We start from the raw sequence: 25,355 nt of genomic DNA, 5'->3' as shown, positions 1-25,355 counted from the left end.
GGCGGAGAGGGGATGATCTAAAAGTGCTTTCACTGTTGCTTGGACTTCACTGATTCAGTTTTCTGACAGGATTTAAACTTTAATAAAGAACCTTTATAATATATTTTTAATGAAGGTCTTTAATAAAGAGCCTTTATTAGTACATTTCTGTCATGATTAAGGTAAGGTAGGCTTTATGATGAAGCATATAACAATCCAAACTCCATTTCAAACAGCAGTTTAGTTATTAATTCACCCACTAGCACCCTCTACTGTTAGCTGAATATAACCACAACTTGGTCAAAGATGGGAGGCCATTCACATACAAAATCTTGTTCACTTGAACTTGAACTTGAATTATACACTTTTTACTATACTGTGCACCAAAATAAAACTTAACTCTCCATGCATGTATGTTTCCAGAGGAATACAGTTACAGACTATATATTGATTAATTGATTTTGACATCACTCTGATTAATTTGATTAATTGCTCACTCATGACTGACTGTGATATACTTGGGTGCAGTAAATCAGCTTACTAATGAGAGATCTGACTGGGCACAGGAGGTGAGGTGATTAAGATAGCCTGTTGGATGCCATACCTGGGAAATGAAAGAAAGATACAGATGGAAACTAAAAAGCCTGGCCAATGAAGAAAGCAATGTCTTCATGCCAGTTGTGTGTTGGAGGCTGAAATTACCTCACCTGCAGGGGTCAACTCTTCTTAAGCAATGGTTTGATGTGGAACACCCTGATGGATGTCTGTGAGTTTGATAACACAGTACATAACAAAGGTATACTGGAACAAATAGCATCTGTTGCATTTTTAGTCCCAATCAATATAAGCATATGTAGAATTAGGAAAATGAAAGAAATCTTTTTTCTGTGTGTAACCTTGGAATCTGCTGTATTTCTACCAACAAACCTTAATTTTAAAACATTGTTTTAGGTGTTTTTTTATGTAATCTTTTATATAGCGTAGTTGTGTAACCTGTCCACCCTGTGGTCTGAACTGCAGTTGCTGTTCTATAAGACTTGGGTACATATTTCATGAGCAAGTTAAATTCAGGGATGAAAGGCATTGATTATGTTGTATTTTATGGAAAGAAATATTTTAATTATTTGTTTCTAATATAAACTTTTTAATTTAATATAAAACAATAGTCTGTAACAGTTTTAGGCAGTCTTTTTGCCCTTGTAGAAGATAGTCTATTTAATAGGTTTATTTATTTTTTTACTGAAGTAACAATTTAAAGCTGTACATTTAAGATACTATCATCATCATTTTAAATCCATATCATTATAATAATGGAAATTAGAACAATAACAGAAATCTGGAGTCTTACACTCAGACCAAGCAGACGGCACTCCGTTTTCCATATGGCAGGTAGTGACCGGAAAAAAATAATTCACTTTGGCATGTTTTTTTTTCTTTTTTCCAGCTCATTGTCCTTACAAATTGAACTGTATCGTTTAGGCGTGTCGTGTGAAGTGTGGATCACGTGGGGTTTGTCTCATGGTCATTAACAGAAGTGACATTAAACGTTGTGCAGTGTGGGTTGTTATCAATCCAGTTTCTCTCCTCCCTGTTCTCCTTGGTGATCACAGCACTGTAGCTGTCCAAAAACAAAACCTCAGAAGAAACATCTTTCTGGGAAAAATCCCATTCCAGTGGCTTCACGGTGATGCTTCTGCTATCCATCTCTTTTCCAACAAGAAGCCATTTTCCATGCTCTTCCTCCATGGCTGACTGTAGTGCCACGTCTCTGATCTTTTGCTTGCTGCTGTTTAAGCTTTCCTGTAGCCTCTCTGAATAGTAATCACTTAACGCTGTACACTGCTGCTGCTTTAGATCCTTGACCCGATCAACAAAGTGGCTCATCTTGTCACCAAAGTCAAGTTCTTTTCTAGAAGGAACAGGTTGCATGACCATAGGCCATGTCGTCTTCTTTTCTCCAATGGTGCTTAATAAAGATCCCTTGGAGTCTTGCTTCTTAATCTTTGCGTTGACATGGACCTTACCGTTCTTGCCACTCACAAAGTTTTCCTCCGCCACAGAAGTCGCCATGCTGCCTTTTGCAGTGTGACTGCCCTCATCCTTGCGCCGCTCTGTGATCGGCTCTGCAGACTTGGTCAGCATTTCCATATCTGCTGGGAGAGTGACGAGAGCAGTATGAGGACGAGCATTTAAAGATTCTTTCAGGGAAGGCAGATTGCTCGAGGTGTGGGGTCTACACTTTAGAAATGCAACTCTTCTGCCACTGTTTTTCCTCTCAGGTATTGCATATGTGCACTCTGCATCCTCCTGTTGGTTGTTTTCTTTAACGCTCTGTTCAGCACTCTCTCTGTCCTTGACAATCTGTGAGTGGATTTGTGTGCCACATGCAGACTTCACCTGGCGTGATGCAGAGCCTCTGGTATTTGAATATCCAGCGCTTCGTGATCTCTCCCTTGCAGCCATTTTCACAATCTGCCTCACCGCTTTTTCATTGTCATCTACAACCGTGGTGTTGAAAGAAAAAGCTCTGGTTTTCAGCTGCTGCAATAGATCTTTGTTGTCCGTCTGTCTAGCATGTGCTAGCTCTGATCTTTTAAGTTTGATTTGGAACCTGTTATATAAAATTCTTTGGTCAAGACTATAATAAGCTTCTACCTGTTTCTTCATGGATTCCAAGGTATTCAGCCTTTTCTTCAACATCATTTCCTCCTTCCAGTTAAAGGAAATGATAAGGGGAGATCTCTCCGAATCTCTTACTTTAGTTTTCATTGTCATTTTGCTTTCCTGGTCACAAAGTTCTGGTACAAAAGATTGCTTGAAATTTTGTAACAATCAAAAAGTCAGATATCTTCAGCCTGATGAAATTTCAAATATATCCTATCAACACAACCAAGAAGCATTATGAATAGATCGCTTTGGATTTTTACCACCTGAGTGCTGTTGGTTGTTGTTAGCTGTCTTTGCAAACCCAGCCCCATTCTCATTGTTTGTTGCCAAGGAACTAGTTTTAATGTTTGGTGACATGAAAGTTTGCTTAGGGCTTCTATGAAGATGATCTTGTATTACAGTGGCGTTTTTTTATGCGCAAAGCAAATCAGGAAATTCCACATTCCAGAACATGCATTCACAGAGGGGAAAGTAAGTTTTTGTGAGAAATGGTCAATTTACTGATATATTATCCTCTTTAAAAACCAAAGATAGTGTAGCTCAAGCTCATTGGCACAACAGAATCACATACTGTATTTACCAGAACAGCATGTACAAATCAAAAATGTCATGGACAGCCCAATCATAATACAACCTGGAACAACAAGATTGCATGATGTTGTTGTGAAATTGGCATCTTCATAAGAAGTGATCCCAGACTTTTATAGCTCCTGTAAGAGCAGAAGACACTTGAAAACTTCAACCTGTCTGCACCTGGCTCTGGACAGATATTGAAGCCCATAGCTTTCAAATTTGTTTAGACATTTGGTTTTGGCATTATATTTTGGAAAATTAATTTCCAATCTTATTATTTCCAATCTTTTTATTTTGGAAAATTAATTTCCAAAATATTCAAATTCAGTTTAACAGGGAACAAAAGTGTAAATCTCATAGTAAATGCATTCAAATAATTCAAACAGTGATGTCTGGAAAAAAAAACTTTTATTGGGATCTGAAAGTTTTTAGCAAAACGTGCGTGAATAAAATTACATTACACACATTTATATAAATGCAGAAATAGTAAATATTAGGTCAATCTTAAAATGATCTACCCAAGTTATGAAGTGTCATATGCTGATTTTGTCTGTATGGTGGTCTATGGATACATACTGTATACATACACCCCATTCTCATGTCTATAGTCTGAAGATTTCAAGATTATAACTTCAATTTCTTGACTCTCTTTTTAATAATAAGATTCATTGCAAGACAACTATTTATTTTCACCTTAACCTTGCACCAAGATGTCCAGCTTTTCGCTTGTAAAACATTCATACAGCACTTACTCTAGAACAAAGTCCTCTACATCCTTATATTTCATAAATATCTTAATCAATAAAACCGCCAATAAACAATTTTGGAGTATTGCAAATCTATACTTATGGCAGTATAATCCTTTTTTGATAGGAGCTACACTACAGTATCCTGAGGTGCAAAACTAAGGTTAAAAGCACAGGAAAAGCTTATGGTTGGACATCTTCCATGAATTTTAAAGATTTGCATTAAAGATTAAATGAAAATATGGGATACACATTTGTTAATCAAAGCACATGATGGCAGAATCCAGTTGGTATAATTTCTTCAGAAGGCATATTACTGCCTTTACATAATCTAAACTTGCTGGAAAGAATCCCCAGTCCTGTTATACACTGCATAATACCACGCAGTTGTTTTAAGTGAAACGGTAATATAAAGAGTTAACAGAAATTAAAGCTGAAAATTATAATATTACTACAGTATGCACAGAATTGGCCATAGTATTTTTTGAAAATGCTGTCCATAAGCATAGACATATTGATTTTGAAAGACAGTACATCCTTGGTCACTGTTCGAGAGCTATTCTGTTTGAATTATGCTTTTTAGAATGAGCTGTTGTTTTTGTTGGGCTGTAGACAATATAAATGGCTTATGTACAATTGAGTAGTTTCGGTGTGCCAGGTAAAATATTTCTTTTAACCCCGATGAAAAATAATCTCTATGCAGAAACATGGTTTTATTTTTTAGTATATAATTTAAATTAAAAAATCAGCTTTGAAAAGTATTAAACTACATTGTTTTTATTTGTTCAGTATTTTACAAAAAAGAGCAGTAACTCTAGCTCAGAGTACAGTTCTGTTTGAAAATGCAAAAAAACAGCATAACACCCTTTATTTGTCCTTTTTCTCCTCTTCTTTCGGCGCTTCATTGTCTGCTTCATTACCATCACAGAGTTCTCCACTCCCCAGCAACTTCATTTTGGTCTCCATTTTTGTAAGTCTCTGCTTTAGCTTGACCTGGCTGGAAGTGAACTCTGCCATGAGTCTTGCAAATTTGGTCTGCATGAGGTCAAGAGAGGATTCCAGCTTCTCGACCTTTTCTTCCAGGTCTTTCGGGTCCCCGCTTTGGTTGGCGACTTCCTCGTCTATCAAACCATCTTTCATTAGAATGGCTTTCCCCTTCTCCTCCAGAGCTTTTTTGGCCTCTGGGTATTCTGTTAGGGCCTCCATTAAGTCGTCCTTGGAGAGACAGAAGAGGTCAGAATAGCCAATGCTCCGAATGTTAGCAGTTCTTCTGTTACCCGACTTGCTTCCCTTAATGTTTAAGATGCTGATTTCCCCAAAGTAGCTGCCATCACTCAAGACGACAAACTGCGTGACTCCGTCGTCCGCCACCACAGCCAACTTTCCCTCTTTGATAATGTACATTTCCCTTCCAATGTCCCCCTTGCGGCAGATGTAGTCTCCGGGGCTGAACACCTGCGGCTGCAGCTTGAGCACCAGCTCGATCAGGAGACCGGCTTCGCAGTCCTGGAAGATGCGCACTTTCTTCAGCGTGTCCAGGTGGACGTTGATGGCAATCTCAGCTTTCAGTTTGTCTGGCAGGTTCTTCAAGACTTCTTTTTCGTCGCACGTTTTCTTGTTCGTCCACAGGTAGTCGAACCACTTGATCACTCTGGCTTCCAGGTCTTTTGACACTTTTCGGAATTGCATGTACTGTTTAATGGAGTCAATTTTAGCCTGGAATTCTGCTCTGGTGGCATTCATGTTGGAAATCATGGCACCCACATTACCGACGATAGTGGCAAAGATCAGCACTCCTATTAGGAAGTCGCACACAACAAACAGGTACTCCACATCCTTCACTGGTGGTGGGGTCTCTCCAATAGTGGTGAGTGTTAACGTAGACCAGTACAGGCTGTAAATGTACTTCCTTGCCAGTCGCCCATACTCAGGGTGGCTTATATTAGGATACACCCAGGTATCACTTCCGAAGCCTATGGTTTTGGAAATAGCAAAAAATATGCATGCATTCCAGTGGATGATGATGAGAATGTAAAGGACAAGGTTACTTATTCGAAAAATATTGGGGTAATTGGTTCTAGTTTCTGTGCGATCAAAGAATTCAAAAAGGCGTGCAAATTTGAATAGGCGATTGAACCTCAGCTCTGGGTAGTTGTTCCCCACTTTAATCACAGCTATGTCCGTTGGCACCATCGAGAGTAGATCAAATTTGAACTGTGGTGTCTTCATGTAGTTTTCTCGTAACTTCTTTGAGTCTTTCACAAGCAATCCTTGCTCAAGGAAACCTAGAAAAATCAATAATACGCATATTGCCGTGTTATCTTTCATTAGAACCATCAAACTAAATCTGATAATTTCCTTAGTCAATCCATATTTCTCATGGTGTAGTATTGTTATCTTTGTAAGAAGTCACAGTATCAATACTTAAGCTCTGCAGTGAAGAATGCACGCCATACAGGTCATCATTGTAAACAACTTGTTTAGAATCTCCAGTTATTTGTGTTCCCAAATTGGAATAGCAAATTGTCTGTTTCTCACATGACCTCTAACTCTAGGTTAGGCCCCCAGCCCTAGTGCCACATAAAGAGGGGAATAAGTTTTGCCCACCTGCCCACTTTCAAGACACTCATCTATTAACTGAATGTGTCACAGGCAACTCTGGGGGCTCCACACCAATTGGAGGAGAAGCATTTCCCTCACCTACAACCCTGTGAGCCTGCTGGCACCCAGGAAGGAGACGATGGAGGCTAGAACGCCCTGGCTGACTAATCTCACTCTACTCTTGGTGCTCAACCATTTCTGAATCATATCTTGGGGAATCCTTTATCCTAGGGCTAAAACTTTGCCCCTCCCAGTATTCCACGGTAAAGAATTTTAAGGACATTTTTTAAACAGGCAGATGGAGACTTAAACAGATGCACATATTTTCTTTATTCTCTTCAACAGTAATAAAAATGAAAGTCACCTTCATTTCACAATCATTCTACTCCTGAACTGACCTGATATTTTTAACGGATCTTGCATATCTAAAAATGTTAATTAAATGATAGAATTTGAATGTAAAGTATTAGTTTAGAGAATATATATGAAATCCCAGTTCTAATGATCCTAAATTATTACACATTTTTCTTTCAACAGCCACCAATAAAGCTCACTTCTTGATTTATTTCATTTACTAATGATTTCATAACATGCATCTTCAACAAAAGACTTACTTGTACTACTTCATCGACCTGTTTCCGTCATAATTTCATTAATGCATCAAAAATATATACTTCATTAATATTTAAGACTGTTAATCGCCTAAGTTCATAATTCAATCATACGCATACAAACTTGGAAAAACCTCTGGAAATGTGGATGGAACTCACCTGTCCTGAATCTCACAAATGTGTCAACGAAGTAGATGACATCTGAAGAGTAATCCAAAACCATCCATAAAGTAATATATTTTGTCTGCAGTTCATCAAAACAGGCCCTACGACATAATGAGAAAGTGATTTGTACAAAGTAGTTTTACTGACAAATATCATATAAATGCCTGGTACATTGAAATATCATATAAATGCGCAGTACATTGAACATAAACTGAAACTTAAAAGTTATCTGTGATACAAATAACTAAATCGAAGGTGTTATCTCTTCTCTATGGAACTGTATACATATTCTTATAGCTCCAGACATACAACTTTGGCAAATTTCAGACATCCATCCATGTAGCCCTTTTCTAATTGCTTCATCCAATTCAAGGTCATGGGGGAGCCGAAGCCTATCCCAACATGCAACAGGCCCAAGCCAGTCCATCACAGGGCACACACAGACACACTCAAACTAGGGCCGGTTTTCCCAGACTCCAACATACCTACCAGTATATCTCTGGACTGTGGGAGGTAACAGCAGCACCACTTGCAAAACTCAATACAAAAAGCACCCCAGGTCTGGAATTGAATGCAGGGCCCCAGAGCTGCCCCATTTCAGACATAAAGTATGCATTTATATTTTGCTGCAAGAATGTTGTTTATTCTATAAGGCTTTAAATGCTCTACAGAAAAAAAAATAATGCATGCAATAGATTACAGTACAGTTGCCAGTTTATAGCATAGTAAAATACAGGAAAAATATACCTACCTGCAAATAAGCATGCACCAGTTATACATGACTGGGATTGCAATTATAGTAAGCCATCTGTAGTAGAGATCTGTAGCTGGGTCAACAATAAGAACTTCTTTTTTCTTCCTAAAAATAAAGTTCCAAAATGAGAAAATGTTTTCAATACAAGTTCCATGTAAGCAAATAAACCTGTTTAAGTAAATTATTTGTTCTGCTATAAAAACCTTTATTTGACTGGCTATTTACATAATGAAGATATAGATTGTACTGTACTGTATATGTGAAAATTACATTTAATTTTTCTAAGTAGTTAAGGACCCACTGGATGCACCGATGCACAATTTTGTCCTACAATGTATAATTCCTTGTTCTCAAGTGGGAAAGAAATCTTCTTCAAAATACAATTAATTTTGATGGTCAATAAAAAATCATTACATACTATAAGCAATGTAACCTACAGGGATATTTATCCTACGGCAGACTTCATCTGATGCAAACTTTCAAAGCCTGTCCACAGTCGTAAAAAGCAGCCTGTGAAAGGTGCTACCATAGCAACAAGTCCTTGACCTTTGTCTTAACTGCCTGTCAAAGTGTGCAGCTAATGACAATGAGAGTAGATATTCAAAGCACATTCTTAACACTTGCCTTTGAGATATGGGGTAATGGGATCTCAAGAACTACACTTACATACCAAAGGCAATTCAAAAACAAGTGAACTCCAGAAACTATTCAGCTCTGTAATTATATATAAGGATCCTGATGTACTGTATGTTACATACAGTACATATCATGTAATATATATTTTCATGTATTGCCCTTCACTCTTGTCATTTAATTGGTAGTATTTAAGTCTTATGTCATTCTGTGTATGTTTGTGGGGTATTTTTTAAGTCTTTCGTTTGAGAACAAAACACAATGATCAATGTTCTGTCTGTATTCATTTTCATGTGAATAAATGTTTTTTTTGTGGAAACATAACACTGTTAGGACAACACTATATACTTCTGAAGACGAAGACAGGCTGACAGGACCACCCGACGGACAGTACTGTAAGTCAAATTCACGTTGTGCCACTTTTCTCTAGTCTACTTCCTGCACAGTATACTTACTCCTCTTCTTTCTTTTTGTCATCCTTTTTGTCATCTTTTTTCTCATTCTTTTTCTCATCTTTCTTTTCCTCCTTTTTTTCCTCTTTTTTCTCCTCTTTCTTTTCCTCTTTCTTCTCTTCCTTCTTGTCCTCCTTTTTGCTGAGGGTGATTTTTTGTATTTTACACTTAAAGCCAAACGGTATGTTACACTTCCCTAGTTCTATTGCACTACCTTTAGTTGTTTCACATATGAAACAACTAAACATTTCATATGTGAAACGTCTATACAGAGGGAGTAGTAAGGGCTAGAGGGCAGAGGAGGTTCACTGTCAGCTAGAGAGCTAGTTTTCTGTGAAACATCAAGTCTTTATGTGAATATTTAATTCATGTTTGTCTCTCTACATTGGTTTTAAAGACTCTTTTAGTTGATTTCTGCTGATACTAGATCCTTGAATTTTCTGTTAGTTTACCTGTATAGCTCCAGTGTGAAGGTTGATTTATTTTTCCATTGACCAGCAGGGGGAAGCCTAGCCTGAGAAAGTTCATGAGGACTAAGGTGAGATTTCAGCAGTCAGCAACTGAGAGACCCTCTCTTTGTCTCCAGGTTGGATTGTACTGTCCACAGCACAACATCCTGAAAGCAGTACTGAGATCTGAGAATCTAAATTCTACCAAAAAACACAAACTCTACAATTCCACTTCTCTTCACTCACATTTTTTAATACAGAGAAGCTGCGATATGATAGCCTGATAAAATAAGTCCTGAATAAACGTACAGTAGCTATTCAGATTTACAAAATACCTTTGAAATTATTTGTAAATGACAGTAAGTGTAGCCCATGATAAACATTCTTTAATTGAGCTACATTATTTAATGTGCAACACACTTTTAAATTAGGTCCTAATTTTCCAATGTTGGTAAAACATATACCTATGAGAAAATATATTGCAAAACAAAGGTTCTCTTTACTTTTTAGTTCCAAACTATCATGCACGTTTATTTTAATTTGGATGCCTGCAGTCATTAGAATATCACTTAACAACTTCAGAAAAATTGGTCCTTGATTTATTTATTTTTTTAACTAATATGAAACTGCCTAGTTTTCAGGAGCTTTAAAAATCATTGCCTCAACCTTTCAAACCCATAGTTGTAAATTCTGCTGAATTAGGCTCAGGCTCTGACCTCACCCTGTCAGTTCAGCAAAAAACCATGCAAACATGCAGGTACAATGATAGTGACCAAGAAATGAATTCATCTGTCTCTTTCATATGTGAAACAGAGGTGTGTTTATTTTATGTGGACATTGCTGAACCAATTCTGTATACTACAGTATGTACATATCTTTAAAAAGATATGCATACAAAGGGAGTACATTTTACCATCCTAAACAAGGTTATTTGATTGATTTTGTGGATCTCTGAGGATTGCAACCTAAATTCTTATTCTTACCCATCCATTTTTTTCTAACTCCTTTATCCAGTTCAAGATGGTAGGGGAGTTGGATCCTATGAGATTTATTCTTATTCTTATTCTTTGATTCTTGTATTCATCAAAACTTAATTGCAGGTCCTCTTTGACAGGCACAAAATTCAATCCGTTGTAATGAGACCTTGTTGATGGCAGAAGAAGAACTTGCACTATACTAGGGAGGAGAAAATCTAGAGGATCTGCTCCATCTCAATTTCTGTCTACACAGGTTTCACTCACTCATCTGTGTTGTTGCAGTTGTTGATATTGAAGTTTGCCAGCGGCCGGCGGCTGTATTTGAAACATATTGATGTTACCAAAAGAGCAGGATGACTCCACCTGTGCTCTTGCTTTCTGTGCTGTAAGGTACTACAGTTGCATTGTAAAAGTAGACAATGTAATGAAACTAAAAAAAATCAATTTAAATCAGCATTTTACTCAACCTACAGTATATATCTTATAATTTTAACTGTGGACAGTTATACAGCATTACAAATCTTATATGCATAAGATTGAATCCACTGTAAATATGAAAGTCATAACTAGCCAGGGCCTACCTGTATGAATTTCTGCAATTTTATCGACATATGTGAGGCACATCATGTCACACACTGTACTGTATATTGACTTATCACCATGTAACTATCTTTAAACCTGTTATTAATACCAATATTTCAAAGCCCGTATCTGGTAGAATCTTTAAAAATGTCAACTGTGATGAGAAGTGTAAAATAAATTAAATGTGTTTTGAAAGCAATTAGGCTAGGCAATCTGACACTATGACATTATGACACCATGATAACTTAACGCTATACAGCACAGACACTACATATGGAATATTTCTTTCTGTCTTTTTGTTTCCAGCTTTGTATAGACTCACTTCTTCCCCCTGTGTGGATGGTCTGGGTTTCCAGTAGCTGACTGGGCATTGCTCTCTCGACTAGAAGCCTCTTTTAGCTCTGGACCTCGAAATCGTTCCAGAAACGAGTCTGGTCTTTGGTCTTCATGATGTAATCGTCTGGTAGCCCAGCTCCTTAACGCAAAGATGAACCGAGAGAGCCTGAAATACAATCAGACAGACTTTAAGTCCAACTCTGTGGGCCTGTTACTGGTGTATGCTGAACAAGTATTGAGTGTAAGCAGTATATAAATAACATATACAGAAATGGAATCTACCGAAGCAGGGGTCTTCAACTCCAGTTCTGAGGAGCTCCAATCCAATAAGTCCTAAATCACCGGCTTGGAAAGACTGGCTATTTATAACTATTTAATCAATTAAGCACGTCTATTAGTGTTCTTAAATTAAAGGAACTCTTTTCCTTGATAGATTAAGTGTTTTCAATTTTTCTGTTATTAATGATCTCCGAATTACTTTAATTTAACACATCACCTGCTTGAATGATGGCAATAAAAATGTTCCATTTGTTTTTTAGAAATTGAAGCTTGAATGATTTCTGTAAAGGCAGTGGGCTCAGACAAGAAGGGGATTCTTAATAATGCTATATGGAATGAAATGCTGCCCTTGATCACCTGACCAGTTCTGAAAAGCTGATTGTTCAGGTGATATGGAAAAAGCCAGGAAGCAGAGGTTGGTCTAATCTGCTGTCTGGGGAAAGATGGCAGATCCTCTGATAAATATATCTACCAGAGTGACCGAACTGTAGCACCTAATGACTGAGTTTGAGAGACTTCTTTTTGGATATAGTCTCAGAGACTAGTTATGAGAGGTTTGTTTTGAGGCTGGATAGCCGCTTAGCTGCCTGGTTATTATCAGAGTGAAGAAGACAATGAGGACATCTAGGCAATAGATCAAAGAACACCTTACATTTCTGTTTTGGATTTGTGGTTATGTATTTCCTTACACTATAAAAAATGAGTATGGTTTATACTTTACATGTGCATTTGTGTCTTTTTTTCTTGTGTTTTTTTTTTCCATTTTAAAGATCCCATTCAGACTCCCCAATATAATATAAAACTTATATGTTTGGGGCTCTCCAGGAGCAGGGATAGAAACAGTAGATCAGATCAATTGTGGATTTTTGTATGGGCTGATTCATGCTGCTCCAGCAAAGGGAAAACCTTTTTTTTACATTTACTGCTGTTAATACAAAACTATGAAATTATAAAGCGGTTTAAATTACCGGCAGTGCCTTCCATAAAATACCTGTGAAGGTACTTGATGTTGAATATAAGCCGCACCCACAAATTGGGACTGTGGAATTTCAAAAATAGACCTTTACAAAGCACAAGTTACCTTTCTGAACAGAAACAGTTGAAATGAAAAAAAGTTCTCTTGGTAATAAATAAGGGAACTTTGAGAGGAGTTTATAAGACAAATTATACAAATAAAAAAGGTCAATAACACAGTAAACTCTCTTGTATCTGGAAGAAAGGGGGTAGGGGGTTCTGGATACCAGGTATTTTCAAATAGATGAGATCAAAGCAAACTGACACACAATTAGTCTAAAGCAAAATTATTAGAACACCACTACAACGATAACACCGACACAGATCCATGAGTGTTCATACAATATACAATACAAAATTTATGATCACATTGAGATGCAAATTCTGAGTAGTGGGTCTTGGGCAGGGGACAGGGAGGATCTCACTCTCTGGCTACATTAATCTCATGATAGTCTGTTAAACTGTTCAACTCAGTTTCATCCTGCCATGCTCTTCTTCTGTCCAAGACCCTGTCAGCCTGACAGAACCGTTGATGAACAATTACATACTAATATTAAATACTTAAACAGACATATTAAATTTGCAGATGTCAAGACCCTGGTGTATATTAACGGACTGCCATTTTGCTTGATCAATGTTATTTTATTTTAATTAACGTAAAGCCAATGCATTAGTACTTTAGTTATCATATAAAGAACGGTTTCTTATGTCTTTTAACCATACAGTACATATTCTATACTGTAATACATGGTAAAGGGGTGGACTTGGTTAGATGTGAATTTCAAGTAGGGAGCGTGCGTAGCATGCAAAGGAACAGGTAAAGTTTTATTCCATGCTGAAAAGAAAAGAGATACAATGTTTCAGCTGTGGAGCCTTCTTCAGGTGTGAGGCTCCACAGCAGAAATGCTGTGTTTCCTTTCTATAAGGTACTTCACCTGTACCTTATATGTGAATTTATCTACTAGTGACAGTCCTCTGCACCGAACCCTAACAAATGCTGAGACTCTACTGTACTGTATATATATTATCTGCACATGTAAAAGATTGAAAGTAAGATAAATGTCTGTATGTTGCAGAAAAACTTCTCTGCCTTCTCGTCTTGCACTCTCATCACTGTGCTGTAGAGCGTTTTGCAGGATTCTTTTAATAATCAACAGCACGAGATCTGGGGAAAAAAAGTCAAACTGGTCCAATGGGAGAAAATAATTTGTTGATTTATATAATTAAGGACACAGATGGAATGGAAATCACAGGTCACCATAGCCCCCGGAGGACCGAAATGAATTAATTAATATAATGTTTTTCTTCCACACGGGCAGGCTCCTCAGATTGTGTTTAGGAGGGCCTTGGTGAGGTGAGAACGTGTTCCCAGGGACCAGCTGCAGAAGAGGACACTCGTTATGGTTGCATATTTACCTGGCCATGGCGCCGGTCCCTGTGAAGGAGCTCCTGCGGGACTCAGGCAGCCCTCTGGTCTCCATGGAGACCGCTCGCTGCAGCTCAGAGGAGGTGTCCTCACACAGTGAGTGCGCCCTGAGGAAGAAACACGCAGCCGGTTGAGCTCTCGGGCCGTCTGCCTTGGCACATTTCAGACTGAACACACCGTCATTCCATAAAAGCAATCACTCTTCATGACCTAACTAGAAACTGGAACATGGCGGGAACTCACATTGTGAAAGACACACTGTATTTTGACAAGTGCAGACAATATATAATCTTAATAATTAATCATCTTAATCCACAATATTCCACTGACTTCAAAGAATTTGATTTCACAGCTGATGAAGACTATCCGTCTTATCATAGGAATATCATTAGACACTCTGAAGCTTGCCTTAGGAGCTGATGCATTCATTCCTTTTCATAATGAAAAAAGGGCCCCAACGGCAGGATATTCTGATTTTTAAAATGTTTAGCAAAAGGGCCACTTTCACTGAAGATATGGAGCCATATACCCTTCCTATGGAAGTGTCATGCCCTCTGCAGCCAGAGGGCGCTCCTTCTCTGTCCTGTCCCTAGTTTCCTGTGCTTGCTCTCCTTCCTCTCTCTCTCTGGGGCTATATATTTCCGGGTCACTTATTCTGCTTTGCTCAGCATTGACGTTCGGATGTCCTGAGACCCGCCTAGCACCAGGTCGCGCTCCGTCCATGGCCTGAGGGCATAGGTTTCTATACAGCACTCCAGAACTGCTCTGCTGAGCCCTGGGTAACTCCCTGTTCTGCCGCTGCGCAGAGGGTCTTTCTCCGCTCTCCTGCCATTCCACGGTTCGTCCCTTCCGACATCCGTGAAACTATGGTGTCCATTTTGTGAGATTACAAAATGATGATTACACTTTTTTAATTTCACATTTTAATTAAAGCTTGAGTGTTCAAAACTAACTTCTTCTAAGGGTAAGATAAAGTACAATACATTTCGGCTCAAACTAGAGAGGAAAAAATTAAATATGTTAATTGCATAAGTATTCACACCTGTTAACTCAATATTTTGTGGAAGCAATTAGTCTTTTTGGGTAAGTACCAAGTTTGTCTACCAGCTTGGGACTATTTTTGCTCATTCTTCTTGATAAATCTGATCAAGCTCTTTCTAGTCTCATTGGCGATCACTTATGATCAGCAGTTTTCATGTCTTTCCACAGATTGTCAGTTGGATTCAGGTTAGGACTTTGAGTCATTAAAAGACTTTCACTTTCTTATTCTAAACTTATTACAGTGTAACTTTGGCCTTGTGCTTTAGATCACTGTCCTGCTAAAAGGTGAATTTCTATCCCAGTTTTAGGTCTTATGCAGGTTTTCCTGTAAAATTTGCCGATACTTTGCCCCATTTATGTTGCATTCAGTCAAATGACCCAGTCCAAACTGAGAAGTAGGACTGTTACATAATGATGTCCCCATCATGTGTGACAGCAGAGATGGTGTTTACTGAGTGATGGACTATGTAGAAGATGTAAAACATAGCTTTTACACCACAAATTTTCAGGTTTGCCATCTCTGACCAGCTTTTGTCACGTTTATACGGTTGCTTTTTGTGAACCCCATGCAGGAATTGAAATGTTTTTAAAAAAAACAAAAATCCCTTTGTGGAATGACTGGCATATGGGATGTGAACATTTTCTCCCATCTCAGTCGCTATACTGTAACTCTTTTAAAGTCTCACGGTGGCATCTGTTTCTAACCTGTTTCCACCTTGCCTCTTTGCAGTTTGTAAGTACAGCCTGATCTAGAAAACATCTGGATGCCTTCCACTTCCCCAAACGGCATTAATAGTCATTGAAGTTTTTTTATACCTGCATTGTTTTGGTTAAATCTTTGCTTTAGTTCACTCAACGTATGGTTTGGATCATTAAGGTCGTTTGTACAACTTAGTTTAAGAGGGAAAAAATATTAGCAATTTTTTTTTATTTTCATCATTTCACTTATTCTGTCAGTTCTTAATCACTGCAACAGCTTTAATTATTATTGAGGCAGTTTATTTGGTGTAACGTGCCAAGCCGAATCTTGCTGTAGGGATGAGACTGACAAAACCTGCCACCGAGTGAAGATGGGATGTGAGAAGATTGTGCAAAGGGACGCTGAGAAGGTGAGATAGGAGAGTGGAAGTGGGCAAGCTTAGAATTTCACTTCCTCCAGAACGTCTGTTTTTGAGAAAAACTCCATTTATTCAATCACAACATTTCAGGGTACATGAATAAGTTCAGAATCTTCTGTGTTCAATGCACAATTCGGGTCTTATAGGCTGTCAATGTTTTGACATTACTCTACATTGCTTTGAGCCTGGAAGCATTTCTGTTTGCACTTTTTTCACAGGTTCAAGAGCAGCAATTTTTTTTTGTGCTGACCAAGTACAATATTTTAAATGAGGTCTGTCTTACCAGTGCATTGTACCATAACACCTCTTTATTTAAGTAATATAGAAGCAAAAACATCACTGAATTTTAAAAATCTGCATTATAATGGAGCAGAAAACATTTCTACCCTGCAGTTAACTATCTTTTTGCTAACAAATTCAAAATCATCACTTAACAAAAAGCTCCCCATAACTCAGTAGATGTCACCTGTCTCCCATTCATCTATGATAGAAACCAATTTTAAAGGCAAATTAATTGTCTTTATTTGGACCTTTTATCTCATATAAGTTAAGCCTACAGCATGTGCTTTTTCATACCATCTAGATTTTATTTTATTATAATCAAGTGTGTGTACCTGATGTGAGAAGAGATTTCCAGCAACAGCAGACATGGAGATATTTAATGCCATTCACGCCAGTAAAGAAGGAACAGTACCTTGTTTTTGATCTCACATCAGTCGATTTTACATTTGACAATAAATCTCTGTTCTTGGGTAATTGGATTTGATTTAAACTGGCTTCGTGTGGTAATTTGAATTTTGTTTATATCTACCCAATGTGGAATCACCAGAATCGTCCGAATGTGGAAATGTAGACAGACTTACATTCTAGAGATGGGAGTCCAATATGCAGTATTCAGTGTATGTGACTGGTTATTATACCTCAGTAATGTTATTGCTAACTGAAATGTAATGAGTCCTATTAAGGAGAATAATGAATATCATATTGAAGCATATTGAAGCAAAAGAGATATGCACATTTCTGGAAGGAAATTGGTCTTAAATTGATGAGTCAGTCCATTGATATGTTTTTTTTTTTCATTTGGGGATTTTTACCTGCTGTTTCCATTCTCGATCCTATCAAGGTCGTCATCGTTTGTCCTGACAGATAGCCGATGCACAGCAGGGTAAGATTGCTGAGTACTGATTGTTGCCATCCTCACTCACACTCTGCTTGTCAGGGACATCCAGCCTCAGACGGGCAGCTGTGGGCAGAAAAATTAACTGTGGTCAGCATACTGTACGCTTCACTGGTGGCCCCCAGCAGTAATAGTGGCCACATCACACGGGAGCACTTCCATAGCATTTGGAAAACATACTTTATTGTCCTCAGAGTACATTGTTTTTCCGTCCAAATTTCTGATTTTCAATCCGAACTTTTTTCGAGTAATCCTCAAGACTGTTTGATCAAGCACCTTTGTTTGTTGTGTGCCTTGACTTTGGAACGTGTAGATCGGGCTGTTCATCAGTCTGCTGCTTCCACCTCTATTGGTGTTGTTAATAATCAAGATCATACATTGCTTAAGATTACAGTATGTATTTCTATAGATAGAGAATGTCTCCTTGCCCCAACTATATTTGAATGTTGCAGTCCTATGAAATTAATTGCCCCAAGTCTGCATCACAACCATTACGTTTTGCACTGTTTTGATGGATGAATTTTAATTTACACCCATTATCTATGTGGTTGTACCCTGGTGTACATTTGAAGAGTCTGTTTTCACCATATAGACTTCAAGGTTTCACACTGTGGGTACCCCTTACATATTGTATTGACTGTATTGTGCTATCATAACTACGCAAATAAGATTTGATATTGAGTAGAAAAACAAATTCACAGAAGACATACTGTACCACATATTCTTCTATTTTGTTGCAGTCGTAAACCCCTTACAAGCAATTCTTCTTTCTCTTTTTCACATTGCAGTGAGAAAGTAATTCACGTTCTTACAGATATTTCAATGATGATGGCCTTCACTTGTTCCAGCAATCACAAAACAAATTTCTAAGCCTTCTTTTCTATACTTATGCCTCCATTCTGCAATTTGTTCCCATGACCTTCTCTGTGTCGTGAAGTTATTCATATACCCAGTGCATAATCTGCTTGATACCATGGGTAAAACAAAGACATAATACATAAAAGACTTATTTTCATGTATTTTTTTATTAGAACATTCATATAAACTCTTAGTAGGAGCCACTCTTTGGAACAGTGACCTCAAAGTTAAAGACAAGGTTACTTCCTGAGACAGTACAAATTCAAATTCTGCCTCCAAAAATATGTATGATCAAAAGATTCACTTAATGTTCCTGCCCAGTGTGTCTTTCAATGTGAACAGGTCTCTTCTTGTTTGCCCCTTCTTCTAATTGGGGATATTCCCTGTTCACACTGTAATCCAGGCCTCCAGCAGCAACAGAAACAGATCTGGTTGACTGGTCTGACTAAAAAGTGGTGGGAACTGCATAGGGAGCCTTTGAATTTCCTCTCCTGGCATCACTGAATCCTGACCTGTTGTTCTACTTTGATAGAGCTTGCCCACTAGGAATTGTTAGAATCTAAACCACAAAGCAGAAGCTTGAAGAGAGGGAGTTCGACAGAGCCGGTTATATTTGATTTGCAGCATGGGAGAATTCTAGGGACCAGAGTCTGCTGTCTCGGGGAGATCAGGTGGGGCAGGGAAAGGTCCTTTTCTGTTTGGCTTTGTTGTTTGTTGTGTTTGGACGAATAATAATGTGTTCACAAAAGGATTAGTCAATCAAATTACTAGTATGTCAAGTGTGCTTTTATAAATGTCTCGAGTTATAAGGCCTTTTAAAAGACCATATGATTGGCTGGTTATGGTGTCTGTTTTTATCCTGTCTGTAATATTAAATTTGATCTGCTTGTGGAAGGGGTGTCATTACTTGTTTAAATGACCTGCAGTTTTGTGATATTGTCACTCACATAAAAAAACATATCTGTTATGATCAATGTATAATTATGAAATATTTGTCAGGTTTATGCAATCTTTTTTTTGACTTAGTCAAGTAGTCATTTCCAAAAGACATCAAACATATGCCATTCTGGAGCTGTTGTAAGAATTGGACAAATAGAAAACATATTTTTCTTCTTTAAATTTTAAGTCTTTCAGTTCTTGGAATTATAATCCCCAATGCTTGTTTTACATATTTGTAATAAATGAAGCATAAATTGGAATTAATCACAGAAATTCTAAAAGAAATAAAGTGTAACAATAAGAATAAAGATCCTTATCCTTGATGCAAATTAGTAAAATCCCTTTCCCATAAAAAAAACCTTAAATTACATACAGGAAATATACTTCTTTATATACTTAGAGTATACAAAAGGTTATAAAACCCTTTCCTACAGAATACACATATCAGTTAAAAACAACTTCAGCTTTTGCTCATTTTCTTAAGTTTCAGTTGGTTCAAAAGTCAATTAGTAAAGTTCACAGGTTTATATCTGGGTTTCTGGGCTGATACCATTCATTCCTTCTACACTGAGCACTTAACGCTTATTTTCTTCCGATATGATTAAATGAGTTTGAAATCTGCAAGACTGGCCTGGGCAGCTGAGAATGTCCTTACTATACTGAACTATTTCATTAGTGCAAATCCTTAACCTACTGTAAATTGACATGGATTTTCAAGTAAAATATTTGAACATATCTGTTAATGTCTGAGTAGTGATAATCCTTTAAAATGAATCATGCAGAGTCAAAATGCAAAGTAACAGGTGTATGTAATAGTATGTAGAATTATGAATGTAAGGTAAGACATATTTAATGTAATACAAGAGAACACTTGCAACTATATTAACCTCAGACTACAGTGAAGTGACTCATAATATGACATAGTGGCGTAATAATTATCATGCATTTATTTGGGGAGACAGTAAAAAGATTTTGAGTTGTGATTATTTCAGTTAGCTGTGAAAATTGTTAATGAACAAGCATTTTTGTCAATCACAAAAAAGAACGATAAATTCACGTAAATAATGACAATATATGTGCTTCCGTTCTTTAAGCAAAGAAAACAAGTAGCTTTTGTTGCACCTGCGATTTGAGTGGTGAAATGTGATTAAAATGCTGCAGTACACAGATAAAAAGGCACATTGCATTATCTGCTTTGATGTATCACCTGCTTCTTGTAAATTCAATTCAACTAGTGTTGAGTGACATTCTACTACTGTTTTCACTTTAAACACTATTTAATCGACCTAATCTATTAAAGTTCACAGTGCATACAGCTTCATAACAACCTTTTTGCAAAAGGGTATAATAGAAAATATCAGTGATTTCTGCCAGTATTTTCTCCCACCCTTCTGGAAACAGGAAGGTGCAGTGCTTTGCTAATTTTCCCATTCAAACCACATTAATGACATGGAGCAACAATGTGAACATCTCCCTTTAAAATCTTAATTTATGAGAAGTGATATGGAAACAAACATGATGCCCACTGAAATCCCACCAAGAACACAGAGTTCAGTTTGAGTGCAAAGAATCTAGAGGATATAATGTCACGCTGAATGCCATCTCTCATTCAAGAGGGACTTTATGCTATTTAGTTTCTTCAAATTTAGATTGTTTACAACCATTCCTGGACTGTGGGAAAACATACTGTAATGAAACTGTGCTGGACTGGGGTTAGCCAATGCTGTGTCTTTTTTAAGTTAGTACTGGTTAAATGGGTTTACCAAGAGGCCAGTTAAACTTTTTTGGCATTATTTAACATCCCGCTCACAATATCAACTACATTTTGCCGTCTCCTTTTCATTACGTCCATCAAGATCATGTTTGTCAGCCTGTGATGTCATTTTTGTTGTGACACCCACGTAATATAGCAAGTGGTTCCATATACACATCTCATTTTACCACTAACACTTTAAACAAACATTGGACAGGATCAAAGAGCATTTTTATGGTATAACCCTCGGTCAATCACTGTCAGTATTATACAAAATGTAAGTGTTTAACAGTACACTGCTTAACATCATTTATAACTAGACCAACGACCTAATGGGCAGAATTTCAGTAGAGTAAACTGATTTAGCGTTAACACATGTAGATACTGAATAATGCCAAAATGTGTGGTCTGTACAGCTATACTTCATAACGTGTGTCCCTGTCAAACATTTCAACCACCCTTGACTGCAGCAATATGCATTTGGTGACGTGAAATGGCCAAGGACAAATCACCATGCAATCCAAGCAAAACTCCTACTGCAATCAGCATTTCAGTTAAGTCAAGAGCTCCGATATCAATATAATGTTTCCCAACACTATTGCAGAGCATAAGAATGGGTTTTCCCTCACACAGTAGCATTCAGTTTAATCAACAAACTTGATTATTTTGGTGTTTGTTTCAATTAAACCTGCAGTATTAAAATAAACGTGAGTGCTATTTTTACAGACAGCTTTATCTCACAGTTGTGCTTTCCAAAGAGCTAAACATTTCCCTTTCAGTTCTGACGAGACCTCAAATCACTCAGCACAAAATGAAACCCCCAGAGTTAGGGATCTTAGATTCCCCATCACAAAGAGCACTTAAGGTTGGTAGTTCAAAAATATGAGTGAGTGGCTCAGAGCAGGGACAATGCTGAAAGCAACATCACCCCCTCTGTTTCATGAGAAGATGAAAGAGCACTGCTACTCGCACTGGAGACAGACATTGTTATCCACCAGACTCTCTCTCCAATTGAAAGCTTTGGATTTAAAAAATCTTACCCTTCACTTAATACTGCCCAATAGCCCCAACATTTTTTACTCCTTTACAGTTTGCATTGTAACAATAACCACTTTTAAAAACCACGTTTAAATGACTGTTATTGTTGATTATTGAAATTAAAACCATAAAAAGTACAATGATGAAGAACATGCTGGGTTATATGATATGAATTGTGTAAAAAAAGTGTATATCGGTACACTGTAAAACATATCTGTAAATGTAATCAATGATAAGAAATACAGTAAATAGGGAGGGTAATACACCATCTTATACAGGACATTAACATGTCACTGTCATATTGAAAACAAAGGCTTACTAATGCAACTAAAATCCTGGAATAAGTATTTATACAATTGTTGTTCAATACAGTCAAGGTTTATTGTTTTTTCACCTCAATTCAGCTTTTGATATGCAGTTTGCTTAAAAGACAATTGCTGTAAAATTACAGTGTGCTTAAAGTTGTTTATAGTGTTCCTTATCCACTATCTCAGAGTCACTGACTCTAATTTAATTTGCCACTTCTTCGCTTTTAATAAAGTTTAATAACAGAACATGAAATGCTTCTATCATACAGAATATAGCTATCTTTTTGACATAACAGTGTTCCGTTACATTTTCACTCTGAAGCTTACTGAATGATATCTTACACATAAATTAGCACATTACAGAATCAAGGGGATGTGTGACTGATATTAATTTTCCACCTTAAACTGCAGAAAATACAGTATGTCTTTGTGATGTCTCTCTGGCAACATTTTGAATGATGGAGATCTATTGGACTCATTGCTTTCAACCCAAGCAGCTTGCCATGGTTACTAGACTGGTAACCATGACAATGTGACACAATAAAAGGAAATATGTAATTTTACAACGGACTGCGAATTAAAATGATATACATAACTGTCTCCCTCTCATCCGCAGGACCTGTCTCAAATAGCTACTTTGATGGACTTCCTGTTTATCGCCTCCCTGACATGGTCCCTGGTTTCCTCTTCATAGTTACTTGTTACATATACAGTATTTACACTAGTTCATCATATATTCCCGTCTTTAAGTAGACTTTACCGTGTGGATATCACACAGTTCGATTTATTTTGTCTCGATAGCGCACGAAGTTCCCGACAGATGATGTCGCAAACATCTACATACAATATTTGTATGCCTCAGAATATGTGTGAAGTAAATTTGATACAGCTATATCTGTAAAATATCTACAGTAACAGGCAAGAAGTCCCCGCTTCTGAATACTACAGGAACGGGTTGTCTTTGAATTGAGCCAGATCACATAAATATTGTAATTTCTTAGTAGAAAGTCAGTTGTTTTCAAATTTAATCCCATGTTCAAATTGCACTTGATTTACTACCTTTATTTTCTTCTTAGAGCATTTAAAAAAGCCTAATGTTGTAGATGTAAAAAAGAAATAATATACTCGAAAAAAGCACTTGAGTGTTAGCTGTTGTGTGAAAAGAACCCCTAAAAGTTTACTTAAGTTGTTTTAAGGCGGTATTAAGTGAGTACATAAATAAGCAATTAATTCTAGCATGTCCTGCACAGGATTGCTTTCACTTGGTGTCAACGATTATCGTAATTAACTATTGACTCGAGCGGTACATAATTTTAGACAATATGGTTTCACCTTAACACTAAAGTGGAAATGGTCAGCGTGACCTTTAACAGAATATTAAGAAATGGGTAACAAGTGTGAGGATGCAGGAGACACAACAGATTTAGTAAATTAAAATATTAGCCAAGATCTTTGCAGCCTCCAACTCAGGGGTGTGTAAAATGCAGTTTAGACACGTGTGCGCCGCATTTAGATTAGTGTTAAAACCTCGAGTTAACCCAGCTAAATAAAAGTAAGCAGATCCTTTGCTATCTTGTTAGGTACTTTGCATGGATCAGAATAACCTCCTAGGCTATTTTGAATCCTAACAGTCTCTGAACCATGTCACTTGATCACAGATTAAAAGTTCGAGCATCATCAAAATATCTTAACTTCATTATCAAAATAACTCAACTATCTTAATCTAAATTAAGGTGAATTAGCTTTAATTTGATGCATACACCATTTTGTTGTATTTCAATGTTTTACAAAACTTTAATCTCACTTTGTAGATGCCCCCGGATACATTGTTTTGCTTTAGTCTGAAGTGCAAAAGGCGTGAACACACTCTTCAAGCACTTGCACGGTCATAACACATACATTATATCCTAAATCATCAGTAGTTTTCTTCGGAAACTTTTATTCTAAAATAAAACAAAGCAAAAAACAAAAACGAAACAAAAGCAATTATGTGTATTAAATTAACCATACCTGGTAGTACAATATATGTAATACGCCGTTTTTGGGGAGATCTGTAGAAAATGACACTTGTAGTAATCCTTCTGTTGGATTTTGAATAATCCCATTGATGCGAAACACATTTAATCCCGTGTTTTATTTGACCATTATTTTCCTCTCTTCAGTAAGTTCACGCAATAATTCCATAGTTGTGCTGCCATCAAGAAATCCTTCTGAGAGTTTGAAGACTTCAGTTAAATGCGAAAGGCGATTCGTTTGTGTCAGCACCTTGGACGCCGGACAGCTCCGGGCAGAGATGTCAACGAACGACGACGCGATCTCTGTCTCTCTCTCTCTCCCCCCCCTTCACACACACTCAGTAAATTCTCAAACGTCACGCACCTCATCTTCTTAATATTCATCAGTATAAACACCAGGGCACTACAAACCAACGTACAGCATTTCTGACCACATTCATGTGCGTGCAGCGAGATACTTTTGCAAAGCATAGCTAGCTCCGTATAAAGACAACTGCTCCTGCAAACGTTCTGAACTGGTGTACGATTGTATTAAGATAGTTTTAAATGGATGGTACTCCCTTTTCTTTCATAAATATGGTGAATTTTGGCAAATCTATGGCAAAAAAAAGAAGTAACTGTTTAACATAGTAAAGACTAAAATACTAAAGTAGAATTAAATAATAATAAAAAATAATATTATTGTAGAATAACGAACATCAAGATGTTATAAAATGTTATTTTTCTATTGTAAGAACATAAGAAAGATTTGTGAAACTTTGTGTATCAGTTTCCACAACATAGCGGGGTGGCTGGTAACAGTCTCGCACAACCCTGTGTGTAAAGAGCTGCCTCTTGTTCCCCAGTTTAATCGCATTTCCCCTT

General features: G+C 37.3%; 1 protein-coding gene across 1 annotated transcript; it reads right to left on the bottom strand.

The window, feature by feature from the left end:
* Positions 1 to 3,615: 3,615 nt before the first annotated feature.
* On the bottom strand, positions 3,616 to 24,784 carry cnga3a (cyclic nucleotide gated channel subunit alpha 3a). Its single transcript, XM_088913181.1, has 9 exons — positions 24,487 to 24,784; positions 17,498 to 17,646; positions 14,235 to 14,351; positions 11,512 to 11,691; positions 10,872 to 10,922; positions 9,185 to 9,322; positions 8,094 to 8,201; positions 7,337 to 7,443; positions 3,616 to 6,250 (listed from the first exon to the last, which is right to left on the bottom strand). Exons 2-9 carry the CDS (start codon positions 17,596 to 17,598, stop codon positions 4,833 to 4,835), a joined length of 2,220 nt encoding a protein of 739 aa, XP_088769307.1. The 5' UTR covers positions 17,599 to 17,646; positions 24,487 to 24,784; the 3' UTR covers positions 3,616 to 4,832.
* Between the last annotated feature and the right edge of the window lie 571 nt (positions 24,785 to 25,355).

The sequence above is a fragment of the Atractosteus spatula genome, chromosome 4 (assembly GCF_055471065.1).
Source record: "Atractosteus spatula isolate fAtrSpa1 chromosome 4, fAtrSpa1.hap1, whole genome shotgun sequence".
In the NCBI taxonomy this organism is placed as follows: Eukaryota; Metazoa; Chordata; class Actinopteri; order Semionotiformes; family Lepisosteidae; genus Atractosteus; species Atractosteus spatula.
The sequence above is the reverse complement of the archived record's forward strand: the minus strand, read 5'-3'. Positions and strand labels throughout refer to the sequence as shown.

Bases quoted from the DNA above. Each gene is read 5' to 3' on its own strand.
- cnga3a (XM_088913181.1), bottom strand. From the start codon at position 17,598: ATGGCAACAATCAGTACTCAGCAATCTTACCCTGCTGTGCATCGGCTA. The intron at 11,692-14,234 runs GTAAATATGCAA...ATTGTATTTCAG, and splicing joins GGGACCGGCGCCATGGCCAG to GCTCTCTCGGTTCATCTTTG. The intron at 8,202-9,184 runs GTAAGTATACTG...CTTTATTTTTAG, and splicing joins GACAAAAAGAAAGAAGAGGA to GAAGAAAAAAGAAGTTCTTA.